This window comes from Schistocerca gregaria, chromosome 1 (assembly GCF_023897955.1).
Source record: "Schistocerca gregaria isolate iqSchGreg1 chromosome 1, iqSchGreg1.2, whole genome shotgun sequence".
NCBI lineage: Eukaryota > Metazoa > Arthropoda > Insecta > Orthoptera > Acrididae > Schistocerca > Schistocerca gregaria.
Window position 1 is genome coordinate 731,476,519 of NC_064920.1, and position 21,145 is coordinate 731,497,663.

The window sequence follows — 21,145 nt, forward strand, 5'->3', positions numbered from 1 at the left end:
AGAAGAGTTATGGGCAAAGTTTAAAATGATTCTGTAAATGACATTTTGGACTAGTATGTGCAAAGTAAGTGGAGGAACGATGGAAAAGACCCACCATTATTCAATCACAAAGTTTAGAAAAATGTTGAGGGAGCAGAGGTTGTTGCACTCTCACATTAAAAAGACATGGAAATTTCAACAGGCAAGAGTAGAAATTTGTCTATCAATACAAATCAATGTGTGAAGAATACAACTTCCATCACCATACATAAGCAAAAGCTTTTGCCAAGAACTCTAGAAAATTCTGGTTCTTTGTAAACTGAATAACAGGCTGAAGGCTTCTATTCAGTCACTCGTCAACCAGTCTGGTGTGAGAATAGAAAGAAAGCTTACGTTATTTGTTTTATGGTCACAAAGAAGCACAATTTGTGCAGTGTAAGACAAAATAGTTAAAAATGAGAACTAATATCACAGATAATTGAATGAATGAAGCACTGAAATACAGTGACACTTGCCGTCCCAATGCTGAAATGCAAAACATATGAGCTTGTCTGCAGGGAGCTGTATGCATACATGAATATATTATTTCTGAAAAGCTTAAGAGGAATCTAGTCATTAAATTGGCTGAATGTATTGGGCACTTTTTAGGTGGCAGGATTTTGATTTTTGCAGTCATTTAATTTCTTTTGTATATATGTTATACACCAGGGACAAAAATTTTATAAAGATAAAAAATTACATTTATGTATACATTGGTTAAATACTTACAACAATACAAAAAAGTCAACACAGCCCCAAAACCAAGAGACAACCCTTGATAGGCTCCAAGGCTGTGCTCTCTGAATACTCCCATCTGAAAGACAACACACACCATATATATCAAACTGTGATAAAATTCATCAAGTCAAAATGCTAAATATCTCAACACTAGTGTGATCAGCACTGTTACAGGATAATTTGGGTTACTTTAACTTTACATGATATTAAGAAGACCAAGTAAGAGTGTGTTGAGGTGATGGCGAGCAGTAATAAAGGAAATCAAAGACAAATTAATGACAGCTGGGACCATATAGTAAATACAGTTAAGCAATTGTGCTCTCTCAGCAGCAAAATAATGCATGACAGTTGAAGCATGAAGGACATAGGAATAGACTAGCAGAGGCAAAGCAGTCTTCATCAAAAGAAAAACCGTATGTGAATGAAGTCAACTAGTATGAATCAAATGTTAACGTACATAAGGACCATTGGCAACTATCTAGACACCGTGGTAACACCTCTTCCAGAAACTGTACAACTGACTTTATTTCTCAATTTGCATTATGCTTTAGTGTCACTTTGAATGGGTATTTGAAAGCAAACAGATTTTTCTTGGGGTGAAGGTACTGGTGACTGATCCATAGCATAGCCTTGGTTCTATGTTAGTTTGGAAAGTGACAGTTACTCAATAGTTGAAATTAAGTGTACAGAAATCTTAAGTGTTTTATTACTTTCAATTAGTTTCAGTTCTGCACTGAGTGGCAGAGAATTATATTTATTGTTATGAATATCTTGCTAATTGCTCTTTGGTACTGCATTACCTTAGCACAATTTTTCTAAAAATTGTGATACATATGATATAGTACATAATATAAGTTCAAATAATACATGCATTCCTTACCATCATTTTAGTATCACCTTATGTAATTCATATAAGGTAACAATTTTGAATGATTGCTTTACAGGAGAAAATATAGAAGGGTACGCAGCATTGCAGACAGCAAGGTAAGAGAAAATTTCCCGCCCTCTCAACTAAATGTATTGTGCATGGAACAAGAGACACTGCCAAATGATAATCTTGACTGGCGACTTGAGGATTTTGAAGGCATGTGGCCAGAATACGAATTGATTATGTTGATCCCAGACTCAGATTCACAAGCACTCAGATCTGGGCTCAACTGCTGTGAGCATAGTTATCCCAAAGTTAAGCACTGTTCCTGTGTATCATGAACCTCTCTGCACCCTATAAGGCAGTGCAGCATGAGTAAAATTGTCAGAGGGTCTGCCAATATGTGAGAGTTTCAGATGTGTGAATTCTGATCCTGGCAATGCCAAGCTGGGAATAATACTCTCACAGGAACCTAGGCAATGGCTTTAGTCTATAGGCATACCTGGTTACTTATGCACCTTCACTGTGCTAGACAAAACTTGGGTAAATATCAAACATGGATTTTTGAAACACTACTGTATTTCTTACTTTTAATTTGTGGACAAAAAGTTACTGATCTGAGGATATAAAGATACATTAATGTAGTCAGAGAGGAGTCATGTGACAGTCATATCAAAGATACAGTGATATTACCAACAATTAGCCAAAACGAAAAGAGGGAAAGAAATGATAAATAGAATTTAAAATGTAAATGTATTATACTACAGAAGAACAGGCTTTATTGTAAACAAAAAAATTAAGCTACAAACAAATGTTACAAATACCAGAGACCATACCAAACTTTGTCTCAAAAGCAGACAAGATATTCTATCATCAACATGCTCACATGTTGATGTAGTACACGACCTCTATGAAGAATTGCAGAAGCTGATAAATTACAGGAAATAACACTACAATGTTAATAAGAATGTGTGATTTTAGTGTGAAAGTAATACCAAATCTAAACATTTATCAGAAGATATATTAAAAACAAAGATTCCAAGACTTACCAAGCGGGAAAGCGCCGGCAGACAGGCACATGAACAAACCACACAAACACACACACAGAATTACGAGCTTTCGCAACTGGCAGTTGCTTCGTCAGGAAAGAGGGAAAGAGAGGGAAAAATGAAAGGATGTGGGTTTTAAGGGAGAGGGTAAGGAGTCATTCCAATCCCGGGATCGGAAAGACTTCCCTTAGGGGAAAAAAAAGGACAGGTACACACACACACACACACACACACACACACACACACACACAGACACACACACAGACACAAGCAGACATATTTAAAGGCAAAGAGTAAGGGCAGAGATGTCAGTCGAGGCGGAAGTACAGAGGCAAAGAAGTTGTTGAAAGACAGGTGAGGTATGAGCGGCGGCAACTTGAAATTAGTGGAGGTTGAGGCCTGGCGGATATCGAGAAGAGAGGATATACTGAAGGGCGATTTCCCATCTCCGGAGTTCGGATAGGTTGGTGTTGGTGGGAAGTATCCAGATAACTCGGACGGTGTAACACTGTGCCAAGATGTGCTGGCCGTGCATCAAGGCATGTTTATGCCACAGGGTGATCCTCATTACCAACAAACACTGTCTGTCTGTGTCCATTCATGCGAATGGACAGTTTGTTGCTGGTCATTCCCACACAGAAAGTGTCACAGTGCAGGCAGGTCAGTTGGTAAATCACGTGGGTGCTTTCACATGTGGCTCTCCCTTTGATCGTGTACACCTTCCGGGTTACAGGACTGGAGTAGGTGGTGGTGGGAGGGTGCATAGGACAGGTTTTACACCGGGGGCAGTTGCAAGGGTAGGAGCCAGAAGGTAGGGAAGGTGGTTTGGGGATTTCATAGGGATGAACCAAGAGGTTACGAAGGTTAGGTGGACGGCGGAAAGACACTCTTGGTGGAGTGGGGAGGATTTCATGAAGGATGGATCTCATTTCGGGGCAGGATTTTAGGAAGTCGTATCCCTGCTGGAGAGCCACATTCAAGGTCGGATCCAGTCCTGGGAAGTATTCTGTCACAAGTGGGGCACTTTTGGGGTTCTTCTGTGAGAGGTTCTGGGTTTGAGGGGATGAGGAAGTGGCTCTGGTTATCTGCTTCTGTACCAGGCTGGGAGGGTAGTTGCGGGATGCGAAAGCTGTTTTCAGGTTGTTGGTGTACTGGTCGAGGGATTCAGGACTGGAGCAGATTCGTTTGCCACGAAGGCCTAGGCTGTAGGGAAGGGACCGTTTGATATGGAATGGGTGGCAGCTGTCATAATGGAGGTACTGTTGCTTGTTGGTGGGTTTGATGTGGACGGATGTGTGCAGCTGGCCATTGGACAGATGGAGGTCAACGTCTAGGAAAGTGGCATGGGATTTGGAGTAGGACCAGGTGAATCTGATGGAACCAAAGGAGTTTAGGTTGGAGAGGAAATTCTAGAGTTGTTCTTCACTGTGAGTCCAGATCATGAAGATGTCATCAATAAATCTGTACCAAACTTTGGGTTGGCAGGCTTGGGTAACCAAGAAGGCTTCCTCTAAGCGACCCATAAATAGGTTGGCATACGAGGGGGCCATCCTGGTACCCATGGCTGTTCCCTTTAATTGTTGGTATGTCTGGCCTTCAAAAGTGAAGAAGTTGTGGGTCAGGATGAAGCTGGCTAAGGTGATGAGGAAAGAGGTTTTAGGTAGGGTGGCAGGTGATCGGCGTGAAAGGAAGTGCTCCATTGCAGCGAGGCCCTGGACGTGCGGGATATTCGTGTATAGGGAAGTGGCATCAATGGTTACAAGGATGGTTTCCGGGGGTAACAGACTGGGTAAGGATTCCAGGCGTTTAAGAAAGTGGTTGGTGTCTTTGATGAAGGATGGGAGACTGCATGCAATGTGTTGAAGGTGTTGATCTACGTAGGCAGTGATACGTTCTGTGGGGGCTTGGTAACCAGCTACAATGGGGCGGCCGGGATGTTTGGGTTTGTGAATTTTAGGAAGTAGGTAGAAGGTAGGAGTGCGAGGTGTTGGTGGGGTCAGGAGTTTGATGGAGTCAGGTGAAAGGTTTTGAAGGGGGCCTAAGGTTCTGAGGATTCCTTGAAGCTCCGCCTGGACATCAGGAATGGGATTACCTCGGCAAACTTTGTATGTAGAGTTGTCTGAAAGCTGACGCAATCCCTCAGCCACATACTCCCGACGATCAAGTACCACGGTCGTGGAACCCTTGTCAGCCGGAAGAATGATGATGGATCTGTCAGCTTTCAGATCACGGATGGCCTGGGATTCGGCTGTGGTGATGTTGGGAGTAGGATTAAGGTTTTTCAAGAAAGATTGAGAGGCAAGGCTTGAAGTGAGAAATTCCTGGAAGGTTTGGAGAGGGTGATTTTGAGGAAGAGGAGGTGGGTCCCGCTGTGATGGAGGACAGAACTGTTGCAGGCAGGGTTCAATTTGGATAGTGTCTTGGGGAGTTGGATCATTAGGAGTGGGATCAGGATTGTTTTTCTTCGTGGCAAAGTGATATTTCCAGCAGAGACTACGAGTGTAGGACAGTAAATCCTTGACAAGGGCAGTTTGGTTGAACCTGGGAGTGGGGCTGAAGGTGAGGCCTTAAGACACCAACCACTTTCTCGAACGCCTGGAATCCGTACCCAGTCTGTTACCCCCGGAAACCATCCTTGTTACCATTGATGCCACTTCCCTATACATGAATATCCCGCACGTCCAGGGCCTCGCTGCAATGGAGCACTTCCTTTCACGCCGATCACCTGCCACCCTACCTAAAACCTCTTTCCTCATCACCTTAGCCAGCTTCATCCTGACCCACAACTTCTTCACTTTTGAAGGCCAGACATACCAACAATTAAAGGGAACAGCCATGGGTACCAGGATGGCCCCCTCGTATGCCAACCTATTTATGGGTCGCGTAGAGGAAGCCTTCTTGGTTACCCAAGCCTGCCAACCCAAAGTTTGGTACAGATTTATTGACGACATCTTCATGATCTGGACTCACAGTGAAGAACAACTCTAGAATTTCCTCTCCAACCTCAACTCCTTTGGTTCCATCATATTCACCTGGTCCTACTCCAAATCCCATGCCACTTTCCTAGACGTTGACCTCCATCTGTCCAATGGCCAGCTGCACACATCCGTCCACATCAAACCCACCAACAAGCAACAGTACCTCCATTATGACAGCTGCCACCCATTCCATATCAAACGGTCCCTTCCCTACAGCCTAGGCCTTCGTGGCAAACGAATCTGCTCCAGTCCTGAATCCTTCGACCAGTACACCAACAACCTGAAAACAGCTTTCGCATCCCGCAACTACCCTCCCAACCTGGTACAGAAGCAGATAACCAGAGCCACTTCCTCATCCCCTCAAACCCAGAACCTCTCACAGAAGAAATTCAAAAGTGCCCCACTTGCGACAGAATACTTCCCGGGACTGGATCAGACCTTGAATGTGGCTCTCCAGCAGGGATACGACTTCCTAAAATCCTGCCCCGAAATGAGATCCATCCTTCATGAAATCCTCCCCACTCCACCAAGAGTGTCTTTCCGCCGTCCACCTAACCTTCGTAACCTCTTGGTTCATCCCTATGAAATCCCCAAACCACCTGCCCTACCTTCTGGCTCCTACCCTTGCAACCGCCCCCGGTGTAAAACCTGTCCTATGCACCCTCCCACCACCACCTACTCCAGTCCTGTAACCCGGAAGGTGTACACGATCAAAGGGAGAGCCACATGTGAAAGCACCCACGTGATTTACCAACTGACCTGCCTGCACTGTGACGCTTTCTATGTGGGAATGACCAGCAACAAACTGTCCATTCGCATGAATGGACACAGGCAGACAGTGTTTGTTGGTAATGAGGATCACCCTGTGGCATAAACATGCCTTGATGCACGGCCAGCACATCTTGGCACAGTGTTACACCGCCCGAGTTATCTGGATACTTCCCACCAACACCAACCTATCCGAACTCCGGAGATGGGAACTCGCCCTTCAGTATATCCTCTCTTCTCGATATCCGCCAGGCCTCAACCTCCGCTAATTTCAAGTTGCCGCCGCTCATACCTCACCTGTCTTTCAACAACTTCTTTGCCTCTGTACTTCCGCCTCGACTGACATCTCTGCCCTTACTCTTTGCCTTTAAATATGTCTGCTTGTGTGTGTGTGTGTGTGTGTGTGTGTGTGTGTGTGTGTGTGTGTGTGTGTGTGTGTGTACACCTGTCCTCTTTTTCCCCTAAGGGAAGTCTTTCCGATCCCGGGATTGGAATGACTCCTTACCCTCTCCCTTAAAACCCACATCCTTTCATTTTTCCCTCTCCTTCCCTCTTTCCTGACGAAGCAACTGCCAGTTGCGAAAGCTCGTAATTCTGTGTGTGTGTGTGTGTGTGTGTGTGTGTGTGTGTGTGTGTGTGTGTTTTTTTTTTTGTTCATGTGCCTGTCTGCCGGCGCTTTCCCGCTTGGTAAGTCTTGGAATCTTTGTTTTTAATATATTTTTCCCATGTGGAAGTTTCTTTCTATTTTATTTACATTTATCAGAAGAGATATTTAGCTATGATACCAGAAATGATAAGACGATATTGTTCAGCATACCCTTTCAAAAGTAAAGAAAACTGACTTCACAAGTCAGTACAGGAGAGGAACAGTTCAGAGATAACTGATTGTGTCATATCAACAAAAAGTAACAAACTTTTGAAAATTTAATATAACCGGATAGATAACAAAGCTGCTCACCATGTGGCAGCATAAGAAAGCACATTTAAAATTAAGGAAATGAGCAAGCTTCTGGAGCCAGTGGCACCACCTCCTGGCAGAAGTATTGAAGGGGGAGCAAGAGGGATGAAGGAAAAGGACTGGCAAGATTAGGAAATGGGATGAGTATTGGGAAAGTAACCCAGAACACTGCATCAGAGGATACTTACTGTCCAGTGTCTTCTCCTGCCACTGCTTGGTGAGTGGCTTTTTGATCTATATGCTTATATTAGCATGACAATGCAGCCTGTAATAAACTATTACATGTGGGGCAGTGTTTTGTGGACAATAACATTCGTGAAAAGGACTGGCCTGCCCAGAATCCTGACTAACTCGACAGTACACACATGGGATGAGTTAGGACATCCATTTCACTCCCCACCAGAGCCCATTATCTGGTTTTGGCTCTTGAGAAAGAATGGGTCATTCCTCCAAAAATTCAGACACACAATTTAATGCCCCCCACCCCTCCCTCCCTCCAGCACAGTTCAGGCTGTTGTGAAGGAGTGGACACATCCCATGTTATGTCCTTTAGTTTGTGTCCAGATACTTTTGTCAGACAGTGTAGATTGTGATAATTTATTCGACAGGAAGATACATTAAATTGTCCAGTGTCTTAGAAAATTAAGATTAAACAGATATAAATAAGTGACAATCAAGGCACTTTTTTAATTGGAAACCTTTAGCTCAATAGTCTTGCCTGCATTCTAAAGGCAGGCATTCTATCTCTCTAATAATAAACGGGATAAGGTGGCTTGATGCAATGTTCAGTATAGCAACAGGCCTCAAAGAATCACTTCAGCTCAAAGTAGGCATGCTTTCTCATTTTATGGCAAGAATGAGTTTTTAGTACAGGAAGTTGTCCACCAGGCTTATATCATAAAATGTCATTCAGTTTCTACTGTGAGGAACAAAATGCTGATATCTGACTCAGTGGTCAGCCATGGCTAACAAGATCAGCTGATGACAGCAATGTACAAAAAATCACTTCATCGGTACCAAGAGAAGAATGCAACAAACTGCAAACTGTTTGCTTCCTCCATTGAGATAACTAAGAGGGCTGCATTTACTCAGACAGTATGCAACCATATTTACATGACCACTTTGGTCTCTAAGTATTCATTAGAAACAGTACCACTCCTCACCCCACCACAATAAGTAAACAAGTCAAACATCTGGAATGAAACCTGTATCAATGGAGTCGGCATAGAAAAAAGCTTAAACTTTAACCAGGAAGAACATCAAACTTAATTTAGAAGTGGACACAGCTTGATGGATCACGTTTAAGTTGTGAACAAAAGAATAAAATGGGATAATACACACGAAATACCACTTTGTCTGGGACTCTCATATTTAGAAAGATTTTGACTTTGACTCCACAAAGAACAAGATCTTGATTCAAACTATGTAAATACAGGGAGTTACAAAAAGGTATGGCCAAACTTCCAGGAAACATTCCTCATACACAAATAAAAAAAAGATGTTCTGTGTACATGTGTCCAGAAACAATTTCCATATTTGAGCTCATTTTAGTTTCATCAGTATGTACTATACTTCCTCGATTCACCACCAGTTGGCCCAATTGAAGGAAGATAATGTTGACTTCGGTGCTTCTGTTGACATGCGACTCATTGCCCTACAGTACTAGCATCAAGCACATCAGTACGTAGTATCAACAGGTTAGTGTTCATCACGAACGTGGTTTGGCAGTCAGTGCAATGTTTACAAATGCGGAATTGGCAGATGCCCATTTGATGTATGGATTAGCATGGGGCAATAGCCGTGGCACGGTACATTTGTAGCAAGACAAATTTCCAGAACAAAAGTGTCCCAACAGGAAGACGTTCGAAGCAATTGATCGGCATCTTAGGGAGCACGGAACACTCCAGCCTATGAGTCGCGACTGGGGAAGACCTAGAACGACGAGGACACCTGCAATGGACGAGGCAATTCTTCGTGCATTTGACGATAACCCTAATGTCAGCATCAGAGAAGTTGCTCCTGTACAAGGTAACGTTGACCACGTCACTGTATGGAGAGTGCTAAGGGAGAACCAGTTGTTTCCGTACCATGTACAGCATGTGCAGGCACTATCAGCAGCTGATTGGCCTCCACGGGTACATTTCCGCAAATGGTTCATCCAACAATGTGTCAATCCTCCTCTCAGTGCAAATGTTCTCTTTACGGATAAGGCTTCATTCCAACATGATCAAATTGTACATTTTCACAATCAACATGTGTGGGCTGACGAGAATCTGCATGAAATTGTGCAATCACGTCAACACAGATTTTCTGTGAACGTTTGGGCAGGCATTGTTGGTGATGTCTTGATTGGGCCCCATGTTCTTCCACCTACACTCAATGGAGCACATTATCTTTATTTCATATGGTATACTCTACCTGTGCTGCTAGAACATGTGCCTTTACAAGTACAACAACATGTGGTTCAAGCACAATGGAGCTCCTGCACATTTCAGTCAAGGTGTTCGTACGCTTCTCAACAACAGATTCGGTAACCGATGGATTGGTAGAGGCGGACCAATTCCATGGCCTGCATGCTCTCCTGACCTCAACCCCCTTGACTTTCAAGTATGGGGGCATTTGAAAGCTCTTGTCTATGCAACCCCAGTACCAAATGTAGAGACTCTTCGTGCTCGTATTGTGGACGGCTGTGATACAATACGCCATTCTCCAGGGCTGCATCATCACATCAGGGATTCCATACGATGGAGGGTGGATGCATGTATCCTTGCTAATGGAGGACATTTTGAACATTTCCTGTAACATAGTGTTTGAAGTCACACTGGTACATTCTGTTGCTGTGTGTTTCCATGCCATGATTAATGTGATTTGAAGAGAAGTAATAAAATGAGCTCTAACATGGAAAATAAGCGTTTCCGGACACATGTCCGCATAACATATTTTCTTTCTTTGTGTGTGAGGAATGTTAGCTGAAAGTTTGGCCGTACCTTTTTGTAACACCCGGTACGTGAACAATCTTCCATCTAGTCTACAATTAGCAGAATTTTATCTTTTTACAAATGATGCTAGTATTGTAATAAATCCAAGTGCGCGCGCGCACACACACACACACACACACACACACACACACACACACACACACACACACACTGATTAAGGTCTCGCCCTCAATTTTTAAGAGACATTGTATTCAATTGTGGACATCAATGGGCATTACACCAACTGTAAGTGTAAGGATGGAAACATCAAAATTCTTATGGGCTCATACTGATGATAATTTAAATTGGAAAAAAAACCATTTAGGGAACAACTTAGTTCAGCCACATTTGTGCTTGGAATCCTTGCAACTCTTGAGGAGACGAATCAGTAAGTTGACACATTTTGCATATTTTCATTCAGTGACATATGGAATAATGTTCTGGGTTAGCTCACCTTTAAAAGGTAAGGTCTTCATTGCACAAGAGCGTACTGTGGGAGTGATATGTGATGCTTGCCTGTGATTGTCTTGTGGACATCTGTTTGAGGAGCTGGGCATTCTGACTGCTCCTTCACAGTATAGTTATTCCCTAATGAAGGTTTCTGTGGATAATCCACCACAATTTAAAAGGAATACTGAGGTACATAATTACAGTATTATAAGGGAGAATGACATTCACTACTCCACATTGGGCATGTATTTGGCACAAGAAAGGGTGTACAATGCTCCAAAATGGATTTTTATTACTTACCCAGTGATATGGGGTAAGTGACAAGACAGCACAGTAAAATTTGATAAACTGAGAAAGTTTTTCCTTGAAAACTACCACTATTCTGTAGAAGAATTTCTATTACTGTAATATGTAAAAGGTGGTGGGTAGGAACTACTAACTCACATCTGTATATATTCACCTTGGAAATGTTCAGAATGTAGCCATATGTACAAATTAATTAGCAATGTGAATGCAAAATTAATCTTTCCACATCATTATGATGTATTTTGCAAACGGATCCTTGGAACAATACCTAACCAAGATAATTTCTAGTCTCAGTAACCTTTACAGGTCGACCGAAGTGTCCAATCGCACCCATTGGCTTTGAGCCATGACGCAAGTCTGTTGTGTGATGTCACATCACGAAATTTAGTTTGTGAGCGTGGAATGTTTGTAGGTGGTGTTTTGATGTGATCAATGGTGCTCTCTGGTAGTGTGTTTATGGGTAGCGTGTTACATGGCTTATGGGGTTCATTTGTATGATAGCATTGCACATGTGTGGTATCGGAACTGTGCTTTCAGCAGAATATTTTTCAGATAGTTAACGATTTTAGTTTTGTTATTTCAATGTTATTGTAGATTTTTTCTGTTCATGTGTGAATTTTGGTAAATTACTTTTTTTATGTATATAGTAGATATGAATATGACTGACAAGGTCAACAGTTTTCGGTTGTCGGCGATGATGGGGCACAGTGCGTTGTCTCTAGCAAAATTTCTTCAACTATTCAGATTTTTGAACGACGTCATGAAGAAATGAGGCTTACTAAAGTTCCAGCGCCTCGGACCAGGGACGGCTGTACATGGAGATATCTTAAGGTAACAGGTCAAGGGAAGTGTTCAATTCCAATTTTGTTGGTTTGTTGTGTTTATTGAAGTAGTGATGGTTGTGTACGTGGTTGTAGTTTTGGGTTTTGTGATTTGATATTGGTAGTATCTCTTCACCTATACAGGTCAAGGGAAGTGTTCGATTCCAATGTGCAGTTGTAGCTGTGGGTGTTCTGGTACCAGAACGGGAATTGCTGTTGAGCTATATAGGTCAACGGAAGTGTTTGATTTCAGTTTGTGGGTTTGGGAGATGCTGTTGAGCTATACAGGTCAAGGGAAGTGTCCGATTCCAGAGGATATGGTATTTAGTGGAATTTGGGGAGTTAGTGTTGTCTGTAATTTTTTTTTCATCTTTTGTGTGATTTGGTATGGTAGTGTGTGTGTCTAAATTTGTTTATATTTACTTTGTCCCCACCCAAAAACCCCAATTTCCCACACTTATTCCATTTGTTTCATTAGGTTTTTTGTGGAACATAGGTGTGTTGGTTTTTCAATGTATTTTCATGTTTGCGGTCATGTTTACATAATGATATAGGTGCCATATTGAAGTCCTAGTGTATGGTCATTTTCATTGTGGGTTAAAGCAGATGGATGGAATCGGATGCTTCTGTATTTCCACCTTTAGCCCCACCCCAGTGTGTGTGTGTGTGTGTGTGTGTGTGTGTGTGTGTGTGTGTGTGTGTGTGTGTGTGTGACAGGGTAGACATGAATGACATGATCAGGTCATCGGTGTGTTTGCTTCAGTTTCTGAGTATTTTCATGGTAGGTGGGCACTAATTTTAGGTAGCTTTGCATGTTTTAATTTGTGTTCCCATATGGAAATGTAATAGGCATTTCAATAGTAGAATGTTGCCACCAAAATAATGTTTAATGGACGACTGCATGTTTACCAATGTGATCGTAACATAACTATTCACTAACACTGCATAACCAGTACAGTGACTATGATGTCATACAAATATTTTAATTATAAGTGTGTTGAGACCTCCACACAAATATGGGAGTTCTTGATGAGGATTTCCTTGTTATTAATCTCATTGGGGAACAGCAAGAAAAATGTGGTTGGCAGTGGAGATGTATATATACTTACGGAATGTGCATCATATATTTTCAAAAAGAAAAAGAAGAAGACTTCATTAGGACCATTCCAGGTCAAACGAACCAGAGGTCCCCACCTAATCATCTCCAATTTTGTCAGAACTTTTACCATAGTTGCATGCATATCTCAAAGGAACTTATGTGAGGTTCCAACTCAAGTTATGCTCTACTTTTGACAACAAGGCCATCAGGCTGGTTGTCACTTGTCAATGACCATATTATCATGAATAACTCATGTTTAAGAACTCTTCATAAGTTAGCTGTTACAGTGAGACACCACACAAATTTGTGTTCTTACTCAACTTTTAGTGTGAAGTTCAAATGTAATGTTGACAAGATCAATCAGGTAGCACATTTTCCAAAACTGTGGCTCAAAGTGGGCAAAAAATACTAGTTTCAACCATTGATATCTCCAGCCTAAACATTTCTACATCAAAATATTTGGTTTATCAATAAAATTAATATTACACCACATGATAAATGTAAACTTTCAAATATGTTTGGTTACTGAGATATACGGATTTAGACTGAGTGCCTAAATTGCCAAATTTGACCATTGTGAGCTCCAAATATCTCAAAATGGTGGTCATTCAACTCTCTTATAACTATTCCCATTAGAAAGAGCAGATCTCTGTATCCTACACTCTTGTTTCTGTTTGTTGTTTAAGGGATAATCTTCAAACATATGCCACTTTGTTGTCTTAAACACGTATTTGGTGTTAAGGGATGCACATTTTTTTATTTCCACTGCCAGAATAGCTAGGCCATGTCACACCCATTCAGAATTTATCACAGAGGTACTGAAGATATCAAAAATTTGAATGTTTTCATAATCATTGACGCATGGCACTGTTGGTGTGCACATGGCACTGTTGGTGTGCATGCTTATTTGACAAGGTTGATGGAACACCTGAAGGACGCAATTGGAAAAAACTATTTCTACTATTCCAATCATTGTTCTGCTCCCCAATTTAAAAATTTCAGGAGCTTCACCAATTTACTCAGCAACAAAATTTGGGTAAAAATCTGTTTGCAGGTTTCCACCACAATAGTCATCTTATAAAGGGCTGTCAAATATGATTTATTTGCAATAATATGATCATCAGCTGTGTGACCTCCAAGCTGATGACACTGGTGTCAAAAGTAGAGCTTAATAGAACTTCCAATGACGTGTGCCTGCAGCTACGGTAAAAGGCAACAAAACTGGAGATGGTCAGTTTTGGACCATTTCAAAAAATTGATCTGATGCAGAATGATGCATGAAACGTTCATCAGATTGTCTTACAACCAATCAATACACCGATCTTCACTGGAGACCAGTCTGTCACTACAACTCCATTTAAAAAAAAAACAGTGGTTGTGATTATGTCACAGTGAAATGTTGAAATATCTAACTGAGATGCTTAGTTTTGTCACAGTGCCATTGCCACCGAGTCAGTGCATGGCAATAGTTTCTCATATGTCAGTATACTTGATATCTGGTTCTCGATAGGGGCCTGTTCTAAAGTTTTCCATGTACTGCAGTTTTCATTTCATTACCACCCCTGCTGCTCCCCTGCATATTCACAAATGTCATCTGCCTGCCTTCCATTATGCTGTATCATCAGCAGCAGCAGCAACCTTCATTAGAGATGGAGCACAAGTGCAGATTACAAGTATCAGGACGGAAATAATGAAAAACCTAAATCGGTGGCTGTATGAGTTTAGAACTAAGCCAGCAGCTTGATGATCGCGAGGAAATATAGATTGCCGAATCTCCACAATAGATTAACTCTGTACAGCTCCAACAAATAGAAAATCTTGCAATTCGCAATCAAAGCTCTTACCTGCAACTAATCCAGCACAAAAAGCACACCCTCTGCTAGTACCTCACACTCACTCTATGAACTTCATTTTTTAACACAAGTGTACTTCTATTCAGTCAACATGTAATATTGCTCTGTTGATCACATTTATTATGTACACCATATGCACAAAGAGGTTTTGTAGCACTTCCTAGCGAGTAATATTTTCCTGGTGTTATATGCAGTTTTAGAACTTGTCCTGAATTATCCTCAAAATAAAATTATGTAGGTGAAACAAATAACTTCATCTTTAAGGGCACTATGGAAAGACTATCTCAAATTGGATGACCCAAGGGACTAAGTGAAACAAATTACTTCAACAAAAAAGTAAATATAAAAGTATGTAAGAAAAATCAAATGAGGCATTGCGTGATTAAAATGAGGTACACACGAAAAGAGGGTGCTTTAGGTGAATATAAAAGTAACCTCTACAAAAAATCATACCAGTACATACATAAGATTGTGATAAACATTATAAAGCATACATTATTAGCTACAAATTGCTTTAGAGAAAGTTACATAACCGGCTGTTGACCAGACGGAGTTCAAAGGCATTAAAAGACAGAAGTTTTGCTGAAAGGAATGTGTCGACAGCAAACAGGTCGTATTCTTTTCTAAGGAAATATTCCGGACTTTGGATTAAGCGATATGGTGTAACTTTAAAGCTGGATTGCGTCACCTACTTCAAAGGCAAGCGAGAATATTACACAAATTAATATTTAAAAAAGTGATACACATTAAACATTTAAAAAGTCAATTCTGAACAAGTAATGTAAAACATTAGCAAAATTAAAAGAGCTAGGCAACTTATTAATCTCAATCCTTACAACATTACGACTAGTTGGAAAAGTCTTAACTCCTGCTACGATTCAATTAGTTGGCGAAGTTACAGTAGACAAGATGAAAATTCTAGAACACTGCATTGACGAACATCTTCCACCTATAGTACAAATTAAACTCTCCATTCAAATACCATTTCACCCAGCAAATTAAGAGAATTTCTTACCCGACGCAATGTAAACCATATCCTCGAACAAATGGGATTGCACTAATTTTCTAGTTTTTATACAAACATGTCTGGAACCTTAGCTACAATTTCGATGACGAGTCACTCCCAGCTCCCACACAAACAGTTAAATGTCATCACCCCTGACACATTTCTAGCGATCAAAGAGATTTAGCAGTCGAAAGACCTTTCTATCATTGTTGCCATCGTTTTCTAAGATGCTTAGGTGTCGCTAGTCTGGTACACTTCAATATTCTTATGTAAAATGTCATACTCTTAATTCCTGCTACGCTGCAGTTATCCAAGCTTGGTGCATATCTGTTTAGATTAGATTAGATTAACTTTCATTCCAACTGTTCCTTAGTCTTAATATCAGTAGTTGTTGATCTCTTTAATTCTTAAAACGGTTTAGAAACATTACATCCTGTAATATTTTCTTATTGGTTGATGAAATAAGGTCACTTTCACATTTAGTTCCATCTAGTCGTTGCAAGTTTATTTATTTTTGTTTTCTTCTAGGAGATTATTTAGAGTCGGCTTTTCACACGCTACAAAAGCTTTGCCACGTGGTCGATACCACAGATTTCCAACATTTAAGCAGCGGAAGACGCATGTTATGGCCCTTGTAAACGACCAAACTTGTCTGTCAAATTCCTTCTTATCTAGCAAGGAATAGACAAACAAAGCAATACACGTTCCAAGAAAACATTTACAAGACTGAAATTAGTAATGGAATTAACAGAAGAAGGCGAAAAAAACAAGGCGCTAGTCCATGGAATGGTTTAAAATGAGAGATATTTACATGATAACTTGTTAAAGGAATTGTTGCGCTCGTAACTTGATGATTACACCAATATCCCGCACATAAACAGTAAAACAGACAAACAGAACGAATAACTAAAAACTTATTTAGAGTTACTTTCTCCTTACACTGAAAAAGAAGACAAGTAAGCGAAAATCTTCCACTTGATCCTCTAATGACGGTTCATTGTTGTGGAACTTCGCAGTACAGTAGGACAAAATGCAATGAAGCTAACATCTTGGGTTGTCGGGTGTTCTGCCGGATATCAGCGTCGTACTTGCACGACATTTCGGTAGCGTAACTCGTTACCTTCATCAGGTGCGCCCTGAGACTACTCCTCGAGTGGACCTGGTCCAGTATTTATACCTGATGAAGGTAACGAGTTACGCTACCGAAATATCGTGCAAGTACGGCGCTGATATCCGGCAGAACACCCGCCAACCCAAGATGTCATTAGATCTCCGGAAAAGCCTGAAGAATTGCAATGAAGCTATTTTTCACTAAACATTGCCGCACAACATCGACACAAACCAACTCCGTCATCTTCTCAATTTTCTCGTCAACCGTCAAACGTGCTGCATGTTTGTCAAGTACTTCAAATGGTGCCATACACTCTGAAATATTTAGCAAACATAGTAAAATTCGACAAATTATTTGATTGTGTAAGGGGCTGTTGTGATACGGAACAGTCGTCCACATGACCTGGCAATGAACTATCAATATTAAAAAATGATGGGGTGAGTAATCCGTATTTTTATATGTTTATGTGTTAGCTTTCAGCAAATTTACTATGAAATTGGCTTCATCAACTGAAGTTATATATGTACATGGACTTTTTAGTTGATATACATATAATTTTTAACGCATTTACAAACTGACGATTCTCATAACGTATTAACTTTTTAGATTTCTAGTGTGTTACATTCCATATTTATGCAGTCATATATTAATACCAACTTCATCTCTTCCATTATAAATCCGCATGTTAAGTGCATAATTACACACATCTTCTTCCAGTTTCACATTATATATATGGAATACCTACAGTTTGCTCAAATGCAGAAGAACATTATTGTTGCAGAAGAAGCTGAGCAGCACAGTCACTGTGGTGTAGTGGTTATTATACCGGGCTGTTGCATGGAGGGTCATGAATTCGAAACTCACCTCAACTGTAATATTTTAATTTCCATAGCCTTGGGAGAGCCAGTCCTGACAAAACTCTACCATCTGGTGAGCAAGATGTATGAGACAGGCGAAATTCCCTCAGACTTCAAGAAGAATATAATAATTCCAATTCCAAAGAAAGCAGGTGTTGACAGATGTGAAAATTACCGAACTGTAAGTTTAATAAGTCACAGCTGCAAAATACTAACTCGAATTCTTTACAGACGAATGGAAAAACTAGTAGAATCCGACCTCGGGGAAGATCAGTTTGGATTCCGTAGAAATGTTGGAACACGTGAGGCAATACTGACCCTACGACTTATCTTAGAAGCTAGATTAAGGAAGGGCAAACCTACGTTTCTAGCATTTGTAAACTTAAAGAAAGCTTTTGACAATGTTGACTGGAATACTCTCTTTCAAATTCTGAAGGTGGCAGTGGTAAAATACAGGGAGCGAAAGGCTATTTACAATTTGTACAGAAACCAGATGGCAGTTATAAGAGTCGAGGGACATGAAAGGGAAGCAGTGGTTGGGAATGGAGTGAGACAAAGTTGTAGCCTCTCCCCGATGTTATTCAATCTCTATATTGAGCAAGCAGTGAAGGAAACCAAAGAAAAATTCTGAGTAGGTATTGAAGTCCATGGAGAAGAAATAAAAACTTTGAGGGTCGCCGATGACATTGTAATTCTGTCAGAGACAGCAAAGGACTTGGAAGAGCAGTTGAACGGAATGGATAGTGTCTTGAAAGGAGGATATAAGATGAACATCAACAAAAGCAAAACGAAGATAATGGAATGTAGTCGAATTAAGTCGGGTGATGTTGAGGGTATTAGATTAGGAAATGAGACACTTAAAGTAGTAAAGGAGTTTTGCTATTTGGGGAGCAAAATAACTGATGATGCTCGAAGTAGAGAGGATATAAAATGTAGACTGGCAATGGCAAGGAAAGCGTTTCTGACGAAGAGAAATTTGTTAACATCGAGTATAGATTTAAGTGTCAGGAAGACATTTCTGAAAGTATTTGTATGGAGTGTAGCCATGTATGGAAGTGAAACATGGACGATAAATAAATTGGACAAGAAGAGAATAGAAGCTTTCGAAATGTCGTGCTACAGAAGAATGCTGAAGATTAGATGGGTAGATCACATAACTAATGAGGAAGTGTTGAATGGGATTGGGGAGAAGAGAAGTTTGTGGCACAACTTGTCCAGAGGAAGGGATCGGTTGGCAGGACATGTTTTGAGGCATCAAGGGATCACCAATTTAGTATTGCAGGGCAGTGTGGAGGGTAAAAATCGTAGAGGGAGACCAAGAGATGACTACACTACGCAGATTCAGAAGGATGTAGGCTGCAGTGGGTAATGGGAGATGAAGAGGTTTGCACAGGATAGAGTAGCATGGAGAGCTGCATCAAACCAGTCTCAGGACTGAAGACCACAACAACAACAACAACAACATTCGGTTCGAGTACATTCTAGAAGCATCCACAAACGTCAAGAATCATTGTACTGGAATGTTCTGTAACAGTATATACACCGTATGTGTTCTGGCCATTGTCAGTTCACTCCATGATCTTGTATTTGCAAGTGAAGTTAGTGTTCGTCATTTATCTAATTACACCTTTTTCTACGTGACATTATGATCACACATGTGATTTGATGACAATATATTTCATTTGTTGTTTCTGGGTTGGCCTCATAGTCTACTAGTAAAGTCATAGTCTGGAAACACAAAGGTATTTACAGCCTTGCAAAGTAATGTACATATTCAAGAAATTTTAATCAAAAATTAAGATTAACTTCTTACAGCTGGAGGTCATAGTCATATAAAATTTTGTAAATTACATTGTGGTCGCCTTTTGACTGTGAAACTACTAATTTGTAAAACTTAGTCTTGCAATCTCGACTGTGTATCCATTACTGCTCTTCACCTCATGCCACAACTTAAAAAATCATATGACATGACATGACACAGAATTTGGTTTCATAGCATGGTGTTAATGATTATGACTTCTTCTGTGTTTTGCTCTCTTTGAGTTGCAATGTTATTATGTTTCTCATCTTGTGCTTGATTTTTGCTCATGTTCATAATATTTGATGGAATAATGATTCCATTTTAGTTTCAAGTATAGCAAAAGTTAATTTCATGGCATGGTATATATTTCCTTCTTCTTATGAATCTGCGTGTTAACTGCCCAACTTAAATGCATTGTAAGTATGTCGATCATATTCTACTTGTTCACATCCATTTTTCATGCTTTCTCCCATTTTATTGAAAACTCCATGCTAGCAGCGTGGACTTTGCATCAGTTGAGAGGCTTGCATGCCTCAATGGTACAGATAGCCATACTGTAGGTGCAACCACAACAGATGGGTATCTGCTGACAGGACAGAAAAAACATGTCGTTCCTGATGAGCAGCAGCAACCTTTTCAGTTGCTGCAGGGGTGACAGTCTGGATAATTGACTGATCTGGCCTTATAACATCAACCAAAACAGCCTTATTGTACTGGTACTCCAATAGGCTGAGGGCAAGAGGAAACTACAGCCATAATTTTTTCTGAGGACATGCAGCTCTACTGTATGGTTAAATGATGATGGCATCATCTTGGATAAAATATTTCAGAGGTAAAACAGTACCCCATTTGGGACTCCAGACAGGGACTACACAGGAGGACGTTGTTATCAGGAGAAACAAAATTTGGGTTTTACAGATTGGAGCATGGGATGTAAGATCACTTAATCAAATGGGTTAGAAAACTTAAAAAGAAAAATGGATAGGCTAACGTTAGACACAGTGGGAATTAGTTAAGTTCAGTGGCAGGAGGAACAGGACTTCTGGTCAGGTGAATACAAGCTTATAAATGCAAAATCAAATAGAGGCAATGCAGGAGTAGGTTTAATAATGAATAATGAACTATGAACATGGGTAACAATCTATGGACAGCATAGTGAACACATTATAGTAGCCATGATAGACATGAAGCCCACACCCACCACAACAGTACAAGTTTATATGCCAACTAGCTCCGCTTGAGGAAATGTATGGTGAGATAAAAGAAATTATTCAGATAGTTAAGTGACTGGAATTCGATTGTAGGAAAAGGAGGAGAAGGAAATGCAGTGGGTGACTATGGACTGGAGGAAAGGAATGAAAGAGGAAGCAAACTGGTAGAATTTAATCATAGCTAACACTTGGTTTAAGAGTAATGAAATAAAGCTGTATATATGGAAGAGACCTGGAGACATTGGAAGGTTTCAGATTGATTATATAATGGTAAG

The 21,145-nt window shown here is 40.6% G+C and overlaps 1 protein-coding gene across 2 annotated transcripts in view; it reads right to left on the reverse strand.

Moving 5' to 3' along the window:
- LOC126267170 (selenoprotein K-like) overlaps positions 1-16,497 on the reverse strand; it is a 35,538-nt gene extending 19,041 nt beyond the window's left edge. Inside the window, exons 1-2 of one of the 2 annotated variants that reach the window (XM_049972139.1) lie at positions 15,900-16,497; positions 748-832 (exon numbers count right to left, since the gene is read on the reverse strand). In XM_049972139.1, the coding sequence (XP_049828096.1) occupies positions 748-832; positions 15,900-15,918 (104 nt within the window). In that variant the 5' untranslated portion in view covers positions 15,919-16,497. Of the gene's footprint in view, positions 1-747; positions 833-15,417; positions 15,464-15,899 lie in introns of those variants that run through there. The other variant, XM_049972133.1, reaches the window with a different exon arrangement.
- Between the last annotated feature and the right edge of the window lie 4,648 nt (positions 16,498-21,145).